Here is a 19,955-nt window from a genome sequence, read left to right as displayed (position 1 = left end):
GACTGTGATCACTTTGCATTTCTGCTACAAACTAACATAAATGAAGGTAGGGGAACCAAAATGTTTTAAAAACCGTATCTATTTTCATTTTTAAGAATCAATACCCATATTTTTTTCAAAAAAAAAAAGACATTAGCTTACTGCCTACTGTCTTTAAAGTTCAAGTTCCATTATCTTAAGATATAAACACACCTGGATATGAGATTTTTAAAAACCACACATACACACAAGCTCTAGGTAGAGCTGTAATAAACAAATTCCTTTTATAAACACAACTTTAACTGAAAAGCCACAGTAGATGGAAAAAAAGAAGAAAGGATATTACTTGGTAAAATCCAGTGACATCTACAATAGTTTTACAGCACATTTAAGCATTCTACGGTTTTATATCTTTACCTGCCTTCCATTTCTTAGTTGCTCCTTAAAAAATTGTCAATTACAACTACAGGTTGAACCTTAAACTTAGTCCTGATTTTGAGTGCCAGGAAAAGCGAAACAACACTCCAAATTTCTATCTTAATGTTATAACCTTACTTCAAAAATGGTTTTATTTAAAATACAATGCCCATCTAAATGGAAAAAAAAAAGAAAAGAAAACCAAGCAGCAATATGTAATTATACATAATAGTTATTCATTATATGGGAAGTGTTTTTTAGGATGATATCTAGAATGCACTTGCTCTGTGAGTCTCTTCAATAATTAAATCGACTAGACTGACACTATCAAAAGTAAGCATACTGTAATAAGGGGCACACACTTACAATACTGCTAGCCTTAAAAGCAGTAAAGCAAAAGAAAATATACCAAATAGCACATGCATATCTTACAGAACTTCCACTGAACTATCAATGGCTTCTATGCAATGTGCTCTTTTCCGTAACTGTATTAACTACCAAAAAAGGAAAGATGAGATTGAAATCAATGGTACTGAACTGAATTGTTTGAAGCCAGTACTCCACATGTGGGGAAAAGTGCATTTAGTTCAGCAGCAATATAGCACAGTGTGAAGATATTGTGCTTAGACGCAGATATTCCAGAACTGAAAGATGTACAAGGCAAGTCAAGATATAAAACCATAGTACACTGTTAAATAACCTTGAAACATACATATATTGCAGTGTTCAAAGAAAAACATTCATTTCATTGTACAAGGCTAGGGAGAAATCCTTAAAGTTACCTATCGTAGTTTATGATATAATAAATACATATCTATATAGCATTGTATATACATATATAGAATGTGTGTTTATGTGTATCTTTGTCTTTTTTTTGCCAAATTATTCTGTTAGTTTTTGTGGATCTGCAACTTTCAGGAATGAAAACTCCTTTACACTACAAGTTTCTGTTCCCCCAAACTTAAGAAAAGATATTTATACTAGAAAAGGTCTCAGTACCCTACCCCCCAACCCAAAGACTCACTTCAGATATTTTGCTTCACAATTGATCAGAGAAACATAATTAAAGGAATTATAGAATTTCTGACTGTATCTTTTCACTTTGCCAGTTGTTTCAACAAGCAAATATCTTTTAATATTTAAATCAGCTGATGCAAATTCTTTAGCAGAGGTTATAAACTCTAGATTTCACTGATCAAAACAGAGCAAATCAAAACCAAAAAAAAAAAATCCAGTGATTTACTCTGACTGTAAACAATATATAAAATTCAAATCTCAAATTTCAAAATAAGTTAAAGAAAAATTATACCTTCAGGGCCTATAATACTATAAAGATCTGACAATTGGTAAGGGGAAAATATATATGAAAAGTTGCAACAAAATTGTTTGCCCAGTATTTTTGCTAAGAGAAAGTATATCTAATTATACTACCTCTGGCCCTTAAATTTAATAATGTCATAATTTGTTGGCAAATGTTTTAAGCAAACTGGCATATCATATTACACAACAGAAAACATCCATCAAGTTCAGCAAAGAAAACTTATATAAGCCTTTTGTACAGAATTTTAAAAAATCTAAATGGCTATGATTCCTCTATTAGCAGAAACACATAATGCAGTCTTTATAAATCTGCCAAATATATCAATATCTACATAAATAGATACAGATATAGATATGAAACATTAATGGCAGTCTATTTTCGAACAGTGTGTGGGACCAGCAGATTTGTATCAGACCATGGCACGATATGGACCCTGCATCTTTAGGAACTGAATGATGAAAGAAGGACCCCCAGCAACAATCTGAGGTGGAAGATGGCTGAGTGGACAGTTCTCAATACTCATGATTGAAAGCTTGCTGCAAAGAGCCAGCTCAAAGGGAAGGCTATGCAGGTTGGGGTTGTCATTCAAATACAGCTCTTCTAGATTCTCCAGTGTACCTGTTTTAAAAAACAAAATTATTTTTTAAGAAAATTAATTACTATTTAAAAAGTTCAACTGGGCATGATCCTTATCCTGGGTATTATGCAAACTGAACACACATTTCCTTTTACTCTCTTCTCTTAGTTTTAAAACTCTCTACAACTGTGGATCTTAAACGTTCCCGCATATTCACATAAACTGGGAAGATTAAAAAAACCATGATGTCCAGGTCACGCTCTATACCAATTAAATCAGAATCTCTTCCTTTATGGTTGGTTTTCAAGCTTGGAGTTTTTTTGAAAAAACATATACTACAACTCCAGAGACTCTGTTTGGGATAGCTTGGCATTCATGTGTATTTTTTCAAAATTCCAGAGGTAAGTTTATTATATTATACAGTCAGTGCCTATAATCACTTTCCTCTTGGAGAAAATGTGATAATCGAAAATGTGATCATCTCTCTCAGTAATAAATTTCTCATGTGAAAGGTTTTTGTTACTTTGTATAAATCTTTCGCTAAGAGAGTTATTACATATTTGACAGTAAACCAAAAATCAATTTATGTAATCTTTTAAAATTTTTTCTTAGACTGTCTTAGGATACTCATACTTTCTAGGCAAATGTTTCAAGCAATTGCATGAGGCCAGATGGATAAACATACTAGAAATAAAAATGTATAGTTGCCTTATGTGTTTCCAATTTTTAAACTTCAAAATTTATAATTATTTGATAGTGGTATGTAGAAAACTAATAAAAAACAACAGTTACTAGGTAATGGATTTGTTCACATTTAAGATTTTATTTATTATTCAGAGCAACTCTATGAGAAGTTACTACTATCCTTATTTTACAGGTAGGAAACTTGAAGCTTAGGGAGTTTCTGTACCTTATCCAAGCCACAAAACCAATAAGCAGCAGAGCCAGATTTTGAATTGTCTATTTTACTCCAAAACCGTTCTTAACCACTAATCTATAGTGCCTCTGAAACAGCATGGTATAGATGGGAGAATGTAATACATGGGATTACTAATTTTAGAATTACTATGTGACCTTAATCAATTAACTCTCTTTGTAAAATGAGGCAATTTACACTGCCTAAAATTTAAGGTGTTTACATTGATAGTATGAAATAATGGAATGAAAACACTTAGAAAATTCTAAAGTACTCTCAAATATTAACATTAAATCAAATATTAATATCAATCCTAAAACCTCACAAGGGAAGGTTCTTTTGGCATAAGACACTACTAATTTAATTCAAGCTTGTGTAATTTTTAAATTTGGAAGAAAAATAACTCTTCTAAATTGAGGTTAAACCTACTGAAATATAAGTATGCTAAAACATTGTCAAATATAATATTAACCCTAAAACCCCATAAGGAAACCTAATCAAAACCAACCAACCAACCAACCACTACTGGTGCTCTATAAAAAAATCCTGAGCCTGATGTAACCTGATTAAGATGAAAAAAATAGTAGATTTGTTATATTTATCTGAAATACTGCTTGAACACACAAAAGCAAATTATTACTACAAAGTCAAGTATCCAAAGGGTTCATACCAATTTCCTCAGGAAGATGAGTAAGTAGGTTCTCTCCAAGGCCTAGATGTGTAAGATTGGTAAGGTGACCAATGCCTCTCGGAAGAGTGGTTAATTGGTTGTTTGTCAAGACTAATTTCTAAAAGATTAACAAAAGACGGTTACATATATATTTCCTATAACTGATGTAAATTTTAAAAAACTACATCTAAACTATTAAACCAATAAAATAAACACGGAAATTAGATTGGATAATTTAAGAATCACTAAATAAGCTTTTTTTCAAAAAATATCATTTGTTAGGAAGACAAAAGCAGATAGGTTACATGAACGTAAAATTCAGCCCTAATGCTATAACAGGAAAATCTATCTGGTCCAAGAATAACGTACAATTTGGAATGCATTCCAAAAACTTTAATTATATACCTATAAAATCATCAGGATAATGTTTTACCTGTAAATCCTTAAGATAAGCAATTTCATTTGGCAAGGATTCTAATTTGTTCTCCTCTAAATCCAACTCTCTTAACTTCCTAAGGTTTCCAAGACCATGGGGAAGCTTCTTTAGAAGATTGTTTGATAATATCAGAACCTAAAGAGAAATTTTTGATAATGTGTGACAGCTCACAAAACAGAATTATATATTATTGCGTGGCTTAAAATTTATTAAGCAATGCTAATTTTCTAAACAGTGAATATTAAGGGTAATGTTTAATTATATAACAAGACATTAAACTTACTATTCTAAAAAAAAATCACCATAGTTACTGGAAACAAAATAGTTTGATTAAGACAAAACTAATAAAAGCAAAAGGAAAGAATTTAATTTTAACTAAATTATAAAAAATATAAAATTATTAACTACTTGCACTAAGATTCATATAGTTAATGGTATTTTGATACTGAATAGTTACAAATATGTATCTAATAGGAAACCAATTATTTATTCAAAACTCCTTACAAACCATCATTTAAGGGAGACAACAACTGACTTCTAAACTACCCATAACAATCCACTACAGTTATTATTTGTAGAAAATTTATTACATTGCAAGGCATCCTGCAATATCCTGAAGAAGGGGGAAAAAAAGGTCGAAGAAGATAATAGTCCTTATTCTCAGAGAAGTTACAATGGGGGAGGGTTAGGTGGGGAAACAATACTGGGTACAGGGATAGTGAAAAGAGCACTAAATGGAAAGATCTATATAAAGTTCTGGCTAATTTTTTATGCCCACTTATTTCTCCCAAAGTTATACTACACATAATGAAGTAAACAGATACAGTAAGACCAAGAAAATATATCATTTATTGAGCTATCATTTATTGAGTTTACTACTATTTGCATTGCACTATACTAAATGAGAAATGTGCATTATTGCATTTAATCCTAACTAAAACTTTATGAGGAGAACACTATCATCCCCATTTCACAGCTGAGGAAACTGAAGCTTGGGCATGTTAAATCCATAAATAGAGAGAGTTAAAGTGGAACTGTACCCAGATCTGTTTGGCTTCAAAGCTCCTGCTGTTAACCACTACACCATACTATTTCACCTTACTAAATACAATAATAAAAGAATAGAGAAATTAGATTTTTTTAAAACATGAATACAGAGGACATTTTTAGAAATACTTATTTACTATTAGTAAACTTTTTCATCAAAGGGTGAAAATGTTAGTAACTCAGAGGCAGGAGAAATCATCCTTGTCTGAGGAGGTAACAGGAAGATGGATCTTTAGTTATGAGAAATAATTTTAAAAGAAAAATTTAAGGGAATGAGAAGAGAGTATACTAGGTATTGGGAACAATAAGACTAAAGGTACAGAGCTAGAAATATGCACACATTGCCAACAAAGAAAATAATCAATTTAGTTAGTAAATAAAAGAGGAGGTGGGTATTCAGTATGGAAAAGTAGGTCAGAATTACATGAAGCGTTCTGAATTCCCATCTGAGGAACCCATAATTATTTTAGAGGACAATGGTGCAGCATTCTTAAACAGAGCTAAGAAAAAAATATGTTCTAAAAGATGCTAAGTTTTAGAGACCCTTTCTTTCAAAGATACTTTATAGCATTCAAACCTACCAACTTTTAGTAGGCAAGAGTAGTTCAAAAGCATTGAGCCCAGATTAAGTCAACACTTCATCATCCTAATAGGGCTGCATGTTTAAGAGAGCACTAACATTTCTTTTTTTTTTTCCTTTTTTTTTCTTAACTGATTAAATCTGGACTTTTATCTATTTATTTATGGCCATGCTGCATGGCATGTGGGATCTTAGTTCCCAGACCAGGGATGAAACCCATGCCCCCTGCATTGGAAGTGCAAGGTTTTAACCACTGGACTGCCAGGGAAGTCCCGAGAGCACTAACATTTCTACTGGGTTGGCCAAAAGGTTCGTTCGGGTTTTTCCGTACCATCTTACAGAAAACCCGAACGAACTTTTTGGCCAACCCCAGTAATTATGATCTTCACCCACTTAGAAATTGTTTAATTGGAAACTTCATGAGTGAGAAAACTGTGGAAGAGTCTAAGGAGTTCTAGATGCTCTTTTATACTCACCTCAAGAGAAACAAGACCAGACACATCCTCAGGGATCTTTGTGAGCTGATTTGTAGCTAAATTCAATTCTACCATACTGGTCCAAGTTCCAAAATCCAAGGGAAGTGATGTCAACTGATTGTCCTGACAAAGACAAAAAGAAGCATTCAAGGTAAAACCACAAAAACAAAGCTCCAGATGTACCTCCCTATAGAAAGAGAATTCTTAAACAGAAAAAGTCATTCCCTTTTTTGATGTCTAAATATATTGGATGGGCCAAAAAGCGCCTTTGATTTTCAAAGTAAAAATAAAAGACACATTTTTTCATTTTCACCAAGAACTTTATTGAACAACGTATTCACCCTTTTGTTCCACTACGTTCTGCCATTTTTCCGGCCACCTCATAATTTCATCTTCCCCAAACTCCATTTTTCAGGCAACCTCATAATTCCATCTTCCCAAAACTTTTTATCTTTTTGAGCAAAGAACTGGTCCAGGTGCCTTTTACAGTCTTCCAGGGAATTGAAATTTTTCCCATTAAGAGAATTCTGTAAAGACCGAAATAAATGGAAACCCAAAGGTGCAATGTCTGGTGAATACAGCAGATTAATCACAACTTCCCAGACAAGCTGTAACAGCTTTTGCCTGGTCATCAAAGAAACACGCAGTCCTGCGTTATCCTGATGGAAGATTATGCGTTTTCTGTTGACTAATTCTAGACGCTTTTTGTCAAGTGCCGCTTTCAGTGGGTCTAACTGGGAGCAGTACTTGTTGGAATTAATCATTTGGTTTTCCAGAAGGAGCTCATAATAGAGGACTCCCTTCCAATCCCACCATATACACAACATCATCTTCTTTGGATGAAGACCAGCCTTTGGTGTGGTTGGTGGTGATTCATTCCGTTTGCCCCATCATCTCTTCCATTCCACATTATTGTACACTATCCACTTTTCATCGCCCATCACAATTTGTTTTAAAAAGGGAACATTTTCATTACGTTTCAGTAGAGAATCACATGTGGAAATATGGTCAAGAAGGTTTTTTCGCCTAACTTATGTGGAACCCAAACATCAAAGCGATTAACATAACCAAGTTGGGGCAAATTATTTTCAGTGCTTGATTTGGATATTCTGAGTATGTCGGCTATCTCCCGCATAATATAACGTTCATTGTTCTCAATTATTGTTTCGATTTGATTGTTATCAACTTCAACTGGTCTACCTGACCGTGGAGCATCGTCCAGCGAGAAATCTCCAGCATGAAACTTCGCAAACCACTTTTGACACGTTCGATCAGTCACAGCACCTTCTCCATACACTGAACAAATCTTCTTTTTGTATTTCAGTTGCATTTTTACTTTTCTTGAAATAATAAAGCATAATATGCCAAAAATGTTGCTTTTTTCTTCCATCTTCAATATTAAAATGGCTACACAAAAATTCACCAATTTTGATAAGTCTTTTTTTAAATGCACACTGATATGACAGCTGTCACATACAATCTAACAAAATTGTTTGCAATGAAGTTAAAGACAACTAAGTGCTACTAGAGCCATCTTACGGAAAAAACCGAACGAACCTTTTGGCCCACCCAATAGAAAGAAAAGAAAAGGAACAAAAACTCTAAGCCTCCAAAGTTTTTCAAACAGTAATTAGGTTTTTATTTTTAAGTTTAAACTAGAAGTTTGTTCCCTATGCAATTATCGGTGTTGGATATGGAAAAATACACTATACAGATGAACACTTGAGATTTCAAAGGTCCCAGTGATAAATATAATGTTTTCCTCACTTCACAGTAATGTACAGAAATCACTGAATAAAATCTGAATGTTCATGAGCACAATGGAAGAAGAAATATCTAACTATAGCCCACAAGGAATCCAGATAAGCTCAGCAATTCTAGAGATGCTGAACAATAAAGTAGGAGAGGAAAAAAGTTGTAATAAGACAGCAAATTAAATCATTAAAACACTAAGTATCCATGATTTTACTTTAAAAATCCATACGAAAAGATGGTAAAAACATACTTATCATTAAATAATAAAAACAAATGATGAAACACTGTGATTCTAATTTTATTTAAAAATTAGATATAGCTATATATACACAGAAAAAATAGTGAAATACATGCCAGTGATTCACTAGTTTTTTTCCCCGCTTCCTCAAATTCACTTATAAAACAACTCTTACCACACTGTTGTATGCTCAGGGTATTTTGATACTGAGATGGGACCATCAGTATTCCCTGTCCCAGTTGGGTATCAATGATATATGCCAATTTATTAACAGCAGTGGAATTTTAAAATTTCATGTTCTTTTTTGTTCAACTGTATTTAAAATTTTTTCTGCAATGTACATTAATTACTGATCTCATTTTACACAAAATCATCCGTAAGAGAAATCCCAAGTAGCGAACATCCATTTGAAAGCCAAGTTTTTCTTTTATTATAATATTTAAACTTATTACCTATTTAAACTTCTTATCTACCTATGCCCAAACTACTGATAGTTATTAGCACAATAAAGCATTTTCATTAAAAAAATTTACTACTGATGCTTATGTGAGGAGGAGAATGTCAGGCATCATTTTGACTTCTTTCAAGAAAAAGTTTTGTTAACCATTTGTCTCGATTTTGAAGAAAAATTAATTTCAAAGCTCTAAGCAAAGTTTTTATAATTTCACTGAAAACAGCAAGCTTTTAAACCAAGCTAACATATTACAATAACATAATATCCATAAAAATGTTTAACCAAATGGGACTTCCCTGGAGGCGCAGTGGTTAAGAATCCGCCTGCCAATGCAGTGGACAAGGGTTTGAGCCCTGGTCCAGGAAGATCCCACATGCTGCGGAGCAACTAAGCCCGTGTGCCACAACTACTGAGCCTGTGCTCTAGAGCCTGTGAACCACAACTACTGAGCTCACGTGCTGCAACTACTGAAGCCTGTGCGCCTAGAGCCTGTGCTCCACAACAAGAGAAGACACTGCAATGAGAAGCCCGCACACCACATCGAAGAGTAGCCCCCGCTCGCCGTAACTAGAGAAAGCCCGTGTGCAGCAACGAAGACCCAATGCAGCCAAAAATAAATAAATGAATAAATTTATTTTAAAGAAAATGTTTAACCAAATGAACACCTGGAATGCTGTCTAAGCCTCGTATTACAAATTGAACATTCAGAACTAATGCCATTACCACTGGTAAACCTCATATAACCAGACTAGTTAACAGTACATTTTACTTGTTTAAGATTATAAGACTGTTTTGAACTTCCACTGGTTCACTTATTATATACTTCCAAACAATTATAAAAGATACATATACTTATGAAAAAGTATACATAATTAAAAATTATACAATTAGACTGTAGTTTAAAGAACCACAATTATTTTGAAATGGTTCATCAAAGACAAACGGATGTAGTATGATACAATATAAAGAACACTATACCTGAAAGCAGGAAATCTACGCTTCCTGGATTCCTACCTCAGCCATGTATTAGTTATGTGGCCAATTATTATTACCTGTGGGCCTAAAGTTTGTTCACTACAAATTAAATCACTGGATAAATCATTTTTCATTTCTTTCCTCCTTTTGCAATAAAATTCCTTTTTCTTATTACAAATGTGAAACTCATTCACTGTAGAGAATACAGACAAGTAAAAAGAAACTAAAAATCACTCATTAGGAGAAAATATTTGCAAATCATCTATCTGACAAGAGATTAACATCCAAAATATATAAAGAACTCATACAGCTCAACAGCAAAAAAAAAACCCCAAACAATCCAATTAAAAAATGAGCACAGGATCTGAATAGACATTTTTCCAAAGAAGACATACAGATGGCCAACAGGTACATGAAAATGTACTCAATATCACTAATTATCAGGGAAATGCAAATCAAAACCATAATGAGATATCACTTCACTGCTGTCAGAATGGCTATTATCAAAAAGACAAGAAATAACAAGTGTTGGTGAGAATGCAGAGAAAAAGGAATCCTTCTGCACTGTTGGTGGGAATGTAAATTGGTGCAGTCCCTATGGAAAACAGTATGGAGGTTCCTCAAAAAATTAAAAAGAGAATTACCATATGATCCAGCATTTCTACTCCAATGTATTTACCCAAAGAAAACAAAAGCACTAATTCAAAAAGAAATATGCACCTTTATGTTCATTGCAACATTATTTACAACAGCCAAGATATGGAAACAACTTAAGTGTCCACCAATGAATCAATGGATAAAGAAGATGTATATATATTCAATGGAATATATCCAGTCATAAAAAAGTATAAAAATCTTGCCATTTGTGAGGACATGGATGGACTTTGAGGGCATTATGCTAAATGAAATAAGTCAGACAAAGAAAGAAAAATACCATATGATCTCACTTATATGTGGAATCTAAAAAAACAAACAAACAACAGCAATAACAAAAACCAAGCTCAGAGAGAAAAAGAACATATTGGTGGTTGCCAGAGGCAGGGGATAGAGGGTAGATGAAATGGATGAAGAGAGTCAAAAGTACAGCATGGTGATTATAGTTAATAATATTGTATTGCATATTTGAAAGTTGATGAGAGAGTAAATCTTAAAAGTTCTCATCACAAGAAAATAAAATTCTGTAACTATGTATGGTGATGGATTTTAACTCGACCTACTGGGGTGATTATTTAACAATATATACAAATATTGAATCATTATGTTGTATATCTGAAACTAATATAATGTTGGAGGTCAATTATACCTCAATAAAAAGAAAAAGATAAAAAAAGAGATCACCTATAAATAATTCTGATATTCAAAGATAAACATTATATTTTAGTAAACACTGGCTATATGTATGCATATAAATCTATAGATATTTAATATATAATCGAACACATTAAAAACAGCTTTTAAAAACAATGTGTACAAAGAGAACCTTTACAGGCTTAACTTTTTCCTACTTAATAAATTGAGAATATTTCAACTGGTATTTAATATTCTTCTAAACTAGAGTATTATTTGTAATTGCTTCATATTATTTCACTGAAGACATAGTACTTTTAAGAAATGAAATCCCTATTAATTTCAATAAGTTGGTACCAGTTAAATGGAAAGCTCTGCAATAAATATCCCTACAACTATGCTTTTATGGATATTCATGATTATTCAAATTGCTAAGGCTATTGCATGGTTCTAAGCTATTTGTTGTCTAACACAAATTGTCCTGAAGTATTCTCATTATCAGTTTAGATTCCCATCAGCAAGAAACAAGTACCCATTCTGATAGATAAACCATAAATATTAGAAGTACTAGTCATAGTAGTTATTTTCCCCTAATACAAATAGAGGCTTACCTTCATATTCAGCTTACTTAATACTTTTGCTCTGGAGAAAATTCCGAATGGGATTTTGTTGATTCGATTGTGTTCCATGTTGAGGGAATAGATGGTGGAAAACTGAGATGGACCACCTACTGGATATAACTGGAAGCAGTTTCTAGCTAAGGTCAAACTATTCAGTTTCACAAGACTTGATAAAAGACTCTGTAAAAGAAAATGAAATAAACATAAGAATTAGCACTGTAAAAAGACTTATTCTGTAGAGTACAGAGCAGCAGTCCCAAACAAATGCCTCAAAGGGCCTTGCAGGTAACAACTGACAGAGACTGGTTGGACCGGTTCTGTGATGCCTCATCTAGAGGAAAGTCAGTCACTCACTGCTCAGCTCTAGCTAACTGCTGCCTTGCAGGAATGTGGAGCCAATGTAGTCAGATTTCCAGACTTCACAAAGAAACAGGAAATTCATTTACTTACATTAAATCTCTTGATTTTTATTCTTTGGCTTTAATTTATTTAAAACACTCTACAGAGTAAAGAAAATATGTCCGTGGGTAAAAGGTGTTTCATGAGTGGCTAGTTTTAGACCTCTATAAAAGCGGAAACATTGGTATCAGACAGTCCTGGGTCTGAGTCCTGACTGCCACCTGCTATGTGATCAGTCCTATCCAGGTCTTAGTTAAGTACCTATCTCTAAATTATTATTAAGGTTAATATAATGCTTGGCACAGAGTAAGGTGTCATTCAGTAATTTAAATGTTCCTTTTAGGAATATTAAATTCAGAAGATAATATACTTCCTCGTATTATATAATATATTGCTTTTCCATACAGTAAATTTCTGAGGGAATATACATCTACCAAACAAGTATTTACTTAGCATATAACCCCATATTCCCTCTTACTTCAGTCTCCCACCATGTAACCACAGTGCTAGGTATTATAAAAGAATCTCTGCCATTAAGAAGACTAAATCCCACTTAGAGAAATAAAGCATGCAGATAGGAAAAAGAAAATAATATATAACTGTATATAATCAGTAATAAAGTATACAGAATAGGCTCTTGCTATTCAAAGTCTGGCTCAAGGAAGAGCAGCATCAGAATCCCCTGAGAGCATGCTAGAAATGAGGACTCTTAGGCCCCACTCCAACAGAATCATAACATGAGTCTTAAGAGTCCCAGGTGATTTGTATGCTCATTAATGTTTGAGAAACACTGGTATAAGCTATAAAATAGTTTTATATCCTGGCCCTATCTTTTAGTAGCTTGTGACTTTGGGCAAGTTATTTCTCTGAACACTAGTTTTATTCATTTGTAAAATGATGATGCCTTATTTTATAGGCTATGATAGAGGTTTTTTTTAAGAAATAAAAATATATAAATAGCTTTACAATACCTTGCATTATAATAAATGCTCAAATTTTAAGTCACTTCTTTATTTAAATTCAAAGAAAAGAAGAAATACTGGAATAACTAGAAAAGCAGGAAGAAGGCTGAGAGTGTGCCAGATCTTAAAGGATGAACAAAAATTTTTAATACTCAGAGAAGCAGAAGAAAATATTCTGGATTGATGTAAAGGACCAAGCAAGGAGAAAACAAACATTATGAGGTGTGTGTTTTAAATAATGTTCAAATTTTGGCTATCCACCATGAGGAACCTGAAGACTTAGTACCTGAAGTGTCAGCTGTGATTTGCAAGGCCCACTGAAGGAAAAAAATAACTATATAATTGAAGTTATAATTAGTGAAGTGAACTGAAACTTGTCCTTTATGATGAACATGAATAAGCTACTCAACATTTGTCAATTGTTATACACAGAAAAAAGAATACAGAAAGAGAAAACTTTCATGGCAGTCAATTTGGGGAAAATGTCTACATCCTACTTCACTGTAAATAAAGGAGTTCTATTGAGTCTCATGGCAAAAATGTTATTTTTATTATTCTTAGAGGTGACTTACTTTATTTTATTTATTTATTTTTGCGGTACGCGGGCCTCTCACTGTTGTGGCCTCTCCTGTTGCGGAGCACAGGCTCCGGACGCACAGGCTCAGCGGCCATGGCTCACGGGCCCAGCCGCTCCACGGTATGTGGGATCTTCCCGGACCGGGGCACTAACCCGTGTCCCCTGCATCGGCAGGTGGACTCTCAACCACTGCGCCACCAGGGAAGCCCTGACTTACTTTACTGAATTGATATTCTTTTATGAAAAAATGTTAACACCTGAGGATATTTGAAAAAGGGGCAACAAGAATGCAGCTCTCCAACCTTTCCATTCTTAGGTCATACTATGAAGCTTTAGGGTTGCTTATCATTGCTTTAGAGTCAGACACATCTGTGTTCCCATCTCACATCTTCTACTTACCAGCCTTGTGATCTTTGGTGAATTAATTAGATAATATATCTCTCACCATACTTCCAGAAAAAATATTTAAGCGTGACAAATTTGGCCAAAAACATGACTTCTCGTAAGTCTTATTTCCCTATTTGATGAGACTACCCCAATAACTAGTAGGATTATAGTGACGATTTAAATGGAATAATACATGTAGAGCTCCTAGCCTTATGCCTTGTGTATATGTGCTTAAATTCATTAAGTTCTTTCTCATTTTATGTTTATGTCTACATCAAAACTAGTCCATTTTCAGACAGTCTTCAAATGGAAAAGTATATAGTCATTTTGCCAGCTCTGATTTCAGCAAAATAATACACCCCCAGTGAAAACCACTTTCCTGATTTTTCTTGCCAGCTTGAACGTCTAAGTACTGTTTAATGGATTTTATTATTTTTCTTATTGTGATTATAAACGCAGATAATTACACATTTGCATTAAGAATACACTACTTCCAAAGCACATAGACTACTTTTAAATAAAACTTAATGTTTTCCAATATTTGAACAAGGCCAATCAAGGATTTCCCCCATTGCTTCTCTATCTGAAAACGGGCCTGTTTAAATACACATACACCCTTTCTTCCACAGCCAGACTGAAGAGAGCTGTCTTCTTTATAATTCTCTTATCAAAAATAAATCCTGACTTATTTCAGTAACAAAATATTATATATGAAAGTACTTAGCACATGTCTTTATCCTAAGAGGTTTCCAATAATTATGTTTCCCTTCAGTGACAATAAGACTGGATATATAAATAAATATTAAAATTTCTCACTTGGTGAAACTTGATATACAGCCAGTCTTTATATTTAGGCATACTGACATTGTAAAAGCAGTCAGTCTTACTTAAGCTCACAAATCACATCCTAAAAAAATCCCAACAAGGTCTAATTAATATGCTAATTATTTCCCTTATTATGGATATGAATCACTGTTAGAAAGAGGATGACATTAAACAGTAGAACCTCACCCATTCTGATCACTGTAAATTACCACCATCACAGAAATTTAAAAATCCAAACAGTCTAGCTGTCAGGGCAGTATCTACCATCTGTGGATTCTAATCTTTATCCCACTTAAACTACTGCTAACAATAGTACTCTTTTGCCACAGGCGATAATACTGTCAGAGTAGTTTTACTGAACTGGTCCAGACAAGAAACTACAATCCTGGGAAACTCATTTTTGTACTCTGACCAAGTTTTTTCTGAAAACGCAAGCATCTAAATTAATAGGAACCAAATTAATAGGTGCTACTTTATTTTTGTATGCCTAAGAAACAAATTAAATAAATTTATTTGATAAACTAATTGCTACAAACCTAGAGCCTCACCTACTCAAATTGTTCATTATAAATCAAAGCATATATCTGAAACATTCATCCAAAGCACCTTTATTCTTAATTCAAATACACATACACACACACACACACACAGTTAGGATAATTAGTAATAATCTAAATATAATAGGGCTACTTATATAGTTTTAATTATTAGAAAAAAAGACTTTGCAAAGTTCAATCAATCCATAACTCCACAATTCCATTCTTTTGCTTGTTAGAATACTACAGTAAGATATTATGCTTGAATAACTACAAGTAAACTTACTAGTTGTTGGGTATGCTAAAACAGCAGGTAGCAAAAGAAGAAATGGCAAGAGTAAAAAATAATAAAGTTGAGAAAGACAATTTTAAAAAGAATATTGCATCTTGCCCAATTAATCTCTATGCAAAAGTGAAAATATTTTTCTAACAGAACCAACAAAACCCAAATTAAAAATAATGTGTTAAAAAAATAGCAGATTCTGGTGACTGGTATATGCTAAACAGGCTTTAATGTTATTGTATAAGCGGGTAATAATTTGGGTCACAGGCATGTTGCAGCTCATATTAATCTGGATAATAAGTATTCTATATACTCATTCTTTTATCATCTTTCTACAATATCTTTTTTCTTTTATAACTGAACTGGGTGGGGTAGCTGAGTTTTAAAACCAGCCATACAACCTCTCCTTAATGGCTTTTATTGTCAAGTCCCAAATGACATGAGAAAGATTTACATGGTGCTAAAGCGGAAAGTAGCACACTGATTTTCCACCTTCCTTTCTGTTCCTATAATCATATCTACTCTTTCTTTTTTGGAATTTTTATCTCAGTGGTGGGCTATATGTCCATAGCATACCCATTATTTAAGCAATTTCAATCATCATATTATTTACCCAGCTGTAAAGATTGACTAGTTTTCCCTTCATTACCTTGCAGACTTGTTTCAAAAGTTTACCATAATCCACTTCTTACCTCTGGTAAAGTAGAAATGTTATTGTTCTCTAAATTTAATTCTTCAAGTGCACTGCATTTTGCCAATGATCTGGGTATTGCTGACAGTCTGTTATATCTCAGACCAAGACGACTTAAACTGGACAGGTTTCCTGTGAACACACAAAAAAAGGGATTTTTTTTTTTTTAATCCGATGAGCCTGTCACTGTCCCAGGCTATCAACCAGTATTTATGAATTACTTTGAAGCACTATTTCAGCAAGATCCTTAACTTTTTGTACCTAGAAACTGCACACTACACTCTATCAATTAGGATGAAACTGAAACCACTTTTGTGCCCTCTTAGAGAAATAATGAAATACACAGCTATAAGTCAATTTTTAAAATCAATTATTGGAAAGTATTGTCACACTTTAATAAAAAAATTAACCTTTAGATAAGGCCTAATTGAATAACATCAAAGTAGTAAATATTTTAAATGTATAATAGTTAATCCCATTTGTATCTGTGTGATGGTGATCCAATACAGAACAAGTGGCTATATATAAAAATGTACATGTAATTTTGAAGAAAAAATTTCCAAATTTCTAAAATGGTATTATTTAAAATATAAGATGCACAATTATTTTGTGAGATCAGAAAGGTTCAATATTTTCCATGAATTTAAATATAAACATTCCAAAATTTCTCTAAAAAGTTGACCTGATGGTAAAAAAATTTCTCAAAATAATTTTTTACAGGGCTTCCCTGGTGGCGCAGTGGTTGAGAGTCCGCCTGCCGATGCAGGGGACACGGGTTCATGCCCCAGTCCAGGAAGATCGCACATGCCGCGGAGCGACTGGGCCCGTGAGCCATGGCCACTGAGCCTGTGCTCCGCAACAGGAGAGGCCACAACAGTGAGAGGTCCGCGTACCGCAAAAAATAATAAATAATAATAATAATTTTTTACAAAAAGTGAAAGTTATAGTCTCTCATTATCTAAACATATCCAGCTTGAGCATATTAGCCACTATTGAATACCTAAAATAAGCAAAGCAGAAAAACAGACATTTTCTACTTTTATTGCCAAGACTCATGGCAAGCTACATGTAAGCTACATGGATGAATATGATGATATCTGCTATCACAGAAGGTTTAAATCAAATTTAATTTCCCAAACAATAGACATCAGAAAATAAGTTCATTTTGATAGCAAAAAAGATAAGAAATGAGAATTTAGCTCAAAGTATTTCTTTGCCATGACTGGTTAATTTATTTTCTGATTCCACATTGCAATTGCTGCTATAACATTTTAGTTGGGCTAGGTTAAAATGTTAAATGTAGCCTCTAGTTTTAAACTAAACAGTATTACCAGTATTAGAAATTATAGGCATACTTCATTTTACTGTACTTTGCTTTATCGTGCTTCACAGATACTGTAACTTTACGTATTGAAGATTTGTGGCAACCGTGCATTGAACAAGTTTATTGGTGCCATTTTCCAACATCATTTGCTCACTTAATGTCTCTGTGTCACATTTTAGTAATTCTTGCTATATTTCAAACTTTTCCATTATTATTATACTTGTTACGGTGATCTATGATCAGTGATCTTTGATGTTACTAGTATAATTGTTTTGGGGTGCCACGAACTGCACCCATTTAAGATGGTGAACTTAAATTGATAAATGCTGTGTGTACTCTGTCTGCTCCACTGACCAGCTGCTTCCCTCTCTCCCTCTCCCCTGAGATACAACAATATTGAAATTAGGCCAATAATAACCCTACAGTGACCTCTAACCAAGTGAAAGTTAAGAGTCGCATGTCTTTCACTTAAAATAAAAAGCTAGAAATGATTAAGCTAAGTGAGAAAGGCATGTGGACAGCTAGGTTGAAAGCTAGGCCTCTTGCGCCAGTCAGCCAAGTTGTGAATGCAAAGGAAAAGTTCCTGAAGGAAATTAAAAGAGCTACTGTAGTGAACATGTGAATGATAGAAAAGGAAAACATTCTTATTGCTGAAGTAAAGAACGTTTTAGTGGTCCAGATAGAAGATCAAACCAGCCACTACATTCCCTTAAGCCAAAGCCTAATTCAGAGCAAGGCCCTAACTCTGTTCAATTCTATGAAGGCTGAAAGGGTGAGAAAGCTGCAGAAGAAAAGTTAGAAGCTAACTGAGGTTGGTTCATGAGGTTTAAGAGATGGCTCTCCATACGTAAAAGTACAAGGTGAAGCAGCAAGTGCTAATGTAGAAGCTGTAGCAAGTCATCCAGAAGATGCAGCTAAGATAATTAATGAAGGCGGCTACACTATACAAGGTTTTCAATGTAGACAAAACAGCCTTATACTGAAGATGCCATTTAAAACTTTCACAGCTACAGAGGAGAAGTCAATGCTTGGCTTCAAAGCTTCAGACAGGCTGACTCTCTAGACTTCTAGAATTAGAAGTGGAGCCTGAAGATGTGACTGAATTGCTGCAATCTTATGATAAAATTTTTAACAGATGAGGCACTGCTTCTTACAGATGAACAAAGAAAGTGGTTTCTGGAGGTGGAACCTACTCTTGGTAAAGATGCTGTGAAGACTGTTGAAATGATAACAAAGGATTTAGAATATTACATAAGCTTTCATTGACAAAGCAGCAGCAGGGGTTTGAGAGAACTGACTCCAATTTTGAAAGAAGCTCTATTGTGGCTAAAATGGTATTACATACCATTACATGCTGCAGGAAAGGAAAAGTCAGTCAATGCAGCAAACTTTATGTGGTTTGATTTAAGAAAATGCCACATCCACCCAACCTTCAGCAGCCACCACCCTGATCAGTCAGCAGCCATGAGGACCAAGGCAAGACCCTTAAGGCTCAGATGATGGTTAGTACTTTTTATCAATAAACTATTTTTAATTAAGGTTTGTACATTTTTTAGACATAATGCTATTGCACACTTAACAGACTACAGTACTGTATGAACATAACTTTTATATGCACTGGGAAACAAAAAATTTGTGTGATGCTTTATTGTGATATTCACTTTGTTGTGCTGGCCTGGGATGGAATCTGTAATGTCTCCAAGGTATGCCTGTATAGAAGCGGATGCCTGTGTCACACTTAACTTTTTGGAGATAAATATTTTGATGCCTTTCAACTTTCAGCCACTTTCTGATGTTTGTCCATTTCTTTCTTTTGCTTTGACCATTTTTCAAAAAGTTGTTGTATGAGTAATTTTCTTAGATATGTCTAACATTACTCCAATATTTACAGAAAATATATATTAGCCTATAGAATAAGTTAAGCCTTAAAACCTAGGAGGGCAGTCACCATGCCTCATATTCCTTATCCTGTTACACTCATTTGCATCCTTCCCTTTTGCTGAAGAAAACAGTGATCAAGGTTCTAAGAAATGACTAAATGGAGATAATTTTTACCCTTTACATTCTCAAGAGTTAGTATTGCTATCAAAAATACTCTGGGGGGGCTTCCCTGGTGGCGCAGTGGTTGAGAGTCCGCCTGCCGATGCAGGGGATATGGGTTCGTGCCCCGGTCCGGAAAGGTCCCACATGCCGCGGAGCGGCTGGGCCCGTGAGCCATGGCCG

At 34.1% G+C, this 19,955-nt stretch overlaps 1 protein-coding gene across 6 annotated transcripts in view; it reads right to left on the bottom strand.

Moving 5' to 3' along the window:
• Positions 1-235: 235 nt before the first annotated feature.
• Positions 236-19,955, bottom strand: part of SHOC2 (SHOC2 leucine rich repeat scaffold protein) — a 109,341-nt gene continuing 89,621 nt past the window's right edge. For all 6 annotated transcript variants that reach the window (XM_024121339.2, XM_055081292.1, XM_055081291.1 and 3 more), the window contains 6 exons: positions 16,410-16,540; positions 11,740-11,928; positions 6,420-6,542; positions 4,314-4,451; positions 3,881-3,998; positions 236-2,335 (listed from right to left, as the gene is read on the bottom strand). In XM_024121339.2, the coding sequence (XP_023977107.1) occupies positions 2,127-2,335; positions 3,881-3,998; positions 4,314-4,451; positions 6,420-6,542; positions 11,740-11,928; positions 16,410-16,540 (908 nt within the window). In that variant the 3' untranslated portion in view covers positions 236-2,126. The remainder of the gene's footprint in view (positions 2,336-3,880; positions 3,999-4,313; positions 4,452-6,419; positions 6,543-11,739; positions 11,929-16,409; positions 16,541-19,955) is intronic.

The sequence above is a fragment of the Physeter macrocephalus genome, chromosome 20 (genome assembly GCF_002837175.3).
Source record: "Physeter macrocephalus isolate SW-GA chromosome 20, ASM283717v5, whole genome shotgun sequence".
In the NCBI taxonomy this organism is placed as follows: Eukaryota; Metazoa; Chordata; class Mammalia; order Artiodactyla; family Physeteridae; genus Physeter; species Physeter macrocephalus.
The sequence above is the reverse complement of the archived record's forward strand: the minus strand, read 5'-3'. Positions and strand labels throughout refer to the sequence as shown.